The sequence below is a fragment of the Azolla caroliniana genome, unplaced genomic scaffold, assembly GCF_043228905.1.
Source record: "Azolla caroliniana isolate FFs.n. ecotype wild unplaced genomic scaffold, voAzoCaro1.0.p SCAF_16, whole genome shotgun sequence".
In the NCBI taxonomy this organism is placed as follows: Eukaryota; Viridiplantae; Streptophyta; class Polypodiopsida; order Salviniales; family Salviniaceae; genus Azolla; species Azolla caroliniana.
In genome coordinates, this window is record NW_028230451.1 from 1858971 (window position 1) to 1864970 (window position 6000).

The following is a 6000-nucleotide window of genomic DNA, read 5'->3' on the forward strand; positions in this document are numbered from 1 at the left end:
TATGACATACTGGTTTCAGATGCCTAAATACTCTCTATAATGCTATAAACAAAACACAAAACTGGATTGGAATAGTTAATAATTCACGACTTTTGTACACTGATGTATGTAAAGATCATATTAGAATCCTTGTTGCAAGTACTTGCTAAAATCTCTCCATGGATTACACATGCAAATGGAGGAAAACACAAACGATAAAAAAAAAGTGCTCAATTTACTCTATATAACATAATATCACAAACTCAATATAGCAAATTAGCAGACATTTACAACAGTATTCAAAATAGCATTAAACTAGATCAATTGTTCTAAGATGAATTTGTTCAATATAGCATAGAAAAAAAGAAACTAGTCAATACTTTTAATTTAAATCCAATCCTTGACCAATCAATTTCTAATCAGCACACCATAAACTTTGGGAAGAATCTGCATTAGGGAGAAGAACACTTCAATGCAATGACACCAAAAACTAATAAGATAGAATATACAATAAGCATGGTAAGCATACATATGTATGTTTTGTATACCTTATTAGTCAACATTCACATTCACGGCTTTCTCAAACTTATCCACAGGGAGAGTTGGGATATAACCCGAGAGAGGCACGTGATTACTCTTGAGACCCTCAACGATTTGATTGAACTTTTCAGCACAAAAGAGCGTGGGTGGAGCGGCAAAGTGCACGGCCTGGGGTGCATAAGGCAGTTTCAAGAACTGTTTCCAAGCAGTGAACGTGAGTTCTTCAGCAACCGGTTCATAGATTGCATAATAGGATTTCGCAGTCTCCACTAACCCATTCTTCTGAAGGTCCAGCACAACTGACTTAACTGCCTCTGGGACTTGCTTTGCAATGCCATATGCTTGAAATGACTTATCTTTGATAGACTGAGGAACGACACCATCAATCACTCCTACTGCATCGTCCACCTGTTAAACCAACTTGGAAGAAGATCAACATTAAGGCATTTCTCAAGAATATACGAATAGATAGATGTATAACATGGTGCAACATACAATAATGTGGATCAAAAATATAATGCTTGTATAGTCTACAATTAAAACAGCATGACTAGCCTAAACACATGTAGCATCCAAAAGCCATTATGTACAAAACGTCAAACTGTGTTGATAAATTGCCTCTAGAAAAACAAGCAAGAGAACATAAAATTAAAAGTACAGTCTGTATAAGGCACAATGCGCATATATAGATGTAAATAACAATAATAATGACATTTTATTTGGACGTCTTCAAAATGTCAGACACTTGGGACATCAAAAAGAGTTAGAGAGCAAAACAATAGTAACAATCGATAACAATAGATTGATTAAAATGGGAGGTTAAGTTCCCCTGAGATAATAAATTTTGGGGTGAGAAAAGTCGAGAAACTAGCACAACTTTGAGGAATGGAAGGCCTACATAATGTACAATAAAATAAGACATGGCAAGAAAACATGTGAGGATAACAAGGACCTGAGCAAGAGTCTCTCAGAAAATCCAGTATATATACGTTCCTCACAGAGAAGTCAATAAAGGACAAACTGGCCTTTAAAAGTCAAGGCAAATGATAGTTGCCTATCAACAGGATTAAATGAAAGTAACAGCAGTAACTTCAACAAAACGTAAACATGGAGCTTGAGGATCAAGTTCCTCTCCTGTAAAATATTTCCAATAGATCCAGTAAAAGGAAGAAAAAACAAAAGAAAATATTCTGAAACCCGAAGAAAAAAAACTCATAATTTCCTATCCTTTTCATGCATGGAAATGGAACTTGATCAAACAGCGACGAAGAGTGCATGATCAGATGTCTTTTAACTGAAAGAAGACACAACACATAAATTTACGAAAAACGAAAACACCATGAATGATCATGCGAACGGATATTATCTGCATAGAAATAAATCAGCCTGCTCCAGAAATAGAACAATAACATACAGAAACAAACAAAGTCCTACCTTTCTGTGGGCATATAAACAAAAAGAAACAACCACTGATTTACCTTTCTGCCAACATATAAACACAGCAATTTTCATATGGTTTTTCTTAGAAACAAATCAACAGGGTAAGAAACAGAAATAAACATCAAATAAACGCAGAGTTATCCTTTTTGTCAACAATCAAGAGAAAGTATTTCATACATTTTGCTAGAAATGTATCAACAACCAACAATAAAAACAAATACTCTTACCTTTTTGTCAACAAAGAGCAATATTTCATATGGTTTGCCTTCTATTTTCTGATACACGGGCCCAACCACAGTTTTCACAGTGCTCTCTACGCTGTGAACACCGGGCTTAAGGGGGCCTGAGCTATCCTTTGCAAATTCGTAAACGTTAGCAAGGTACTTTGTCGCCTTATCAACAACTATTTCTGCCACACCAAGATATTTGAGCCCTGATTGCTGCTGCTCGGTCTTCAAAAACAAAAAGGGAAAGGAAAAAGCGATCAAAACTTCATCACGATCATAAGCATGGACGGAAAAGAAAGAATCTATGAAAAATTCACGATCATGAGAGATAATAAGAAAATCTAAGTGTCGTAATAAGATGAAGCTATGAATATCCTGAGTAGTCTTGGATGTTCGGTCTGCAAAGAGATAAAGAGGTCTAAACATCACAATAATAATAAGTATGGGCGACAAAGAAGAAGTTATGAAAAGTTCAAATTCCTGAGAAATAATAAGTATATCTAAGTTTCGTAATAAGATTAAGCTATGAATATCCTGAGTAGTCTTAGATGTTTGGTTTGCAAAGATAATGCAGAATCCTAATACAACGAAGCAGAAAGCAATAACAGGATCTAAATCCTGACTATTAGGCGTGCAAAGATAAGATCTAAGAATCATAAGATGAAAATGCTACAAAATACCTTGAGCTTTGACTGCTCATTGTGAGAATGAAAAAGGTCTCATTATAGTCATAATAAGAAGAAGATACGAAATGTTTTGGGTCCGACAGCAAACAAATTATCTAAGCATCATAAGAAAAATTAGATGATATGACAATTCCAAAATGCCGTTCGGAACATTTAATATTATTTACAGAAATTAACTATTTTCTCCCCCATTCATCGCCCGGGGGATTAATGAGCATTTCGAACATGCCTTCTTCGTATCAAAAGGATCTAATTGACAAAGATAACAAAGCTCTGTGAGAGGAAAGAAACGACAATACACTTCCAAAATACACGAAAGAGATAGAAAGTGCAAAGATTTGTATCCTCGACTGTCACGTATACAGTGTCCGGGAATGATAATAGGAATCGGCATCGAAGATGGCCACGGTTCAAAAAAGATTCTTAAGTGAACGTAGAAACAGATGCACAGAGAGAGAGAGAGAGAGAGAGAGATGAAAATCGACAGAGCAACAAAGAGTGGAGAAAGAAGGAGAGAATTTGAGCTTTCTGCTTACCTGTTGTTCTTCTGAGTCGTTAGAAGCCATTAGGAGGTTGGGATGGGGAGAAAGCGAAAGCCGCAAAGATCGATGGATGAAGGCCTCTAAAATGTCTGCACAGGTTCGATGGATGCAAAAACCCTAAGATGTACCTGCAAACAACAGTTCGAGAAGAAGAAGATGAAAAGGGAGCAAGAAGTGCAGAAGAGAATGTTTCTTTAGGAGTTTAGTCTATACATACATAACCATTGATAGCGCCTGCACGTTGCGCACCCAAAAGGCGGAGGAGGCCCAGACCAGCGGCTGCCAGAGCATCCGAACCTGCCACGTTGGTGCGGAAGGCCATTTAACTTTGCGCGCCACGAGTTTGGTGCTTCCGAGCCTTAGGCTCGGTACATCCCGAGCCCACGAAACTATACGAGCCTCAAGAGCCTGACACGTGCCTTCTTTACTTTTATTCCTTTTTTTTTTAACTTTTTGTATGGAGTATATAGGCTGTATTTATTTATTTATTTATTTATTTATTTATTTATTTATTTATTTATTTATTTATTTATTTATTTATTTATTTATTTATTTATTTATTTATTTATTTATTTATTTATTTATTTGTTTGTTTATTTATTTATTTGTTTATTTATTTGTTTATTTATTTGTTTATTTATTTGTTTATTTATTTGTTTATTTATTTGTTTATTTATTTATTTATTTATTTATTTATTTATTTATTTATTTATTTGTTTATTTATTTATTTATTTATTTATTTATTTATTTATTTGTTTGTTTGTTTGTTTGTTTATTTCTTTATTTGTTTATTTCTTTATTTGTTTATTTGTTTATTTGCGTGTTTGTTTATTTATTTATTTATTTGTTTGTTTGTTTGCTTGCTTGCTTATTTTATTTTCTTATTTGTTTTTAGTTATTTTTATTTCGTTTATTCATTTATTTAAGTGTCTGTTATTTATTTATTTGTTTGTTTGTTCATTTGTTTATTTATTTGTTTCTTTCTTTGTTTGCTTATTTCTTTCTTTCTTTCTTTGTTTTTTTATTGTGTTTAGTTATTTGTTTATTTATCTATTTATTGTGTTTCGTTACATACTTATTCCTTTCTTTCTTTCTTTATGTATTTATTTATTTATTGATCGATGATTAGGGGTCACATGTGATGGACATTTATTTGTTCATGGCTTCTACCTCGTGCATACTTTGTTCTTTGTGTATTTATTTATTTATTGATCGATGATTAGGGTTCACATGTGATGGACATTTATTTGTTCATGGCTTCTATCTCGTTCATACTTTGTTTTGGCTCACAAAAGATGGCTCGGAAGTGTCGAGATTGTAACGCATTTTTGAATCATGAGATGATAGATAGTCACGAGAAGTGTTGGTCAAAAATGATGTGTTGTTTGAGGGTATTGTCATCTCTTTTCTTTCTTGAAGCTACATGCTCGTGTTAATGTTCGTTGAATCCAGTCCTCTCCTATGATTTCCCCATTTTTAAAAGGGAAAAGTACCAGGATACCCTTGGAAGTTCGTCTATTTACCAGAATGCCCCTGGAAGTTCCAAATTTACCAAACTACCCCTATGTCCAAAAAATTACACTTTATAAAGTAATTATACACTCAAATCTTTGGTAAGTAGGGCTAGTTCGGGTCCATTTCTTCCATCTTTGGTAAATAGGGCTTGTAAATTTGAGTGTACAATTACTTTATAAAGTGTAATTTTTTGGACATAGGGGTAGTTTGGTAAATTTGGAACTTCCAAGGGCATTCTCGTAAATAGACGAACTTCCAAGGGTATCGTGGTACTTTTCCCTTTGTAAAATGCGTTTTTCCGTATGTATACTTTTCTTCTTTTTTCTTTTTCTTTTTCTTAAAGAAAGATGCACCTTAGTATATTACTAGAAAACTCTACATAGAAAAAACAGAAGGAGACATTTCCGTATGTATACTTTATGTTAACATAGGTTAAATCACTTTCAATCGGACTTGGTAGTTGTGAAAAGGGAGGAGGGGGCACACAATATTTTGCGCTTTTGTTCACACATGTTGAGTGGGTGATCTTTCCATGGGAGTTGAAAATGAGGTCATGCTCATTGGTAATCTTCTCTTCTTCTCCCATTATTCATGTGTAGATTGGTAGGTAAATCTCGGTATCTGATGGAACGGAAACATTGTATTCTTATAGATTGCACCATTCATGTGCATATTGAGTAATTGTTAATGTTTATTGTATGGGAACTAAGATACATTAGTACATGCTAAGGTAGATGAATTAAGGAGTTATGATATTCATTTGCAGGGTGACCTCTAATAGATAATTAACTATAAAGTTGTCCTCATTGAACTTTATCCTCGTCTTCTATTTCCTCGTTCTTCACATGCTAACTTAGGTAAATTAAGGAGTTGTGTTATTCATTTGTAGGGTGACTTTTGTGAGAGAATTAACTATAAAGTTGGTTCATATTGGATTTTGCCCTCTTCTCATATTTCCATTTTTTTTATCAAAATATTGCCATGTGGATAGTATGTATTCATCAACACCATCCATGATTCTTGTAATTTCAATGTGTGGTGCAACAAGGTATAGTGTGTGCAAAAGAAAG

At 34.0% G+C, this 6000-nt stretch overlaps 1 protein-coding gene across 1 annotated transcript; it reads right to left on the reverse strand.

The window, feature by feature from the left end:
* Nucleotides 1-199: 199 nt before the first annotated feature.
* LOC147853510 (Rubber elongation factor protein (REF)) lies at nt 200-3571 on the reverse strand. The gene is made up of 4 exons (XM_087332608.1): nt 3409-3571; nt 2187-2411; nt 528-927; nt 200-426 (listed from the first exon to the last, which is right to left on the reverse strand). The coding sequence occupies exons 1-3, from the start codon at nt 3436-3438 to the stop codon at nt 532-534; spliced, it is 651 nt and encodes a 216-aa protein (XP_087188734.1). The 5' UTR covers nt 3439-3571; the 3' UTR covers nt 200-426; nt 528-531.
* Between the last annotated feature and the right edge of the window lie 2429 nt (nt 3572-6000).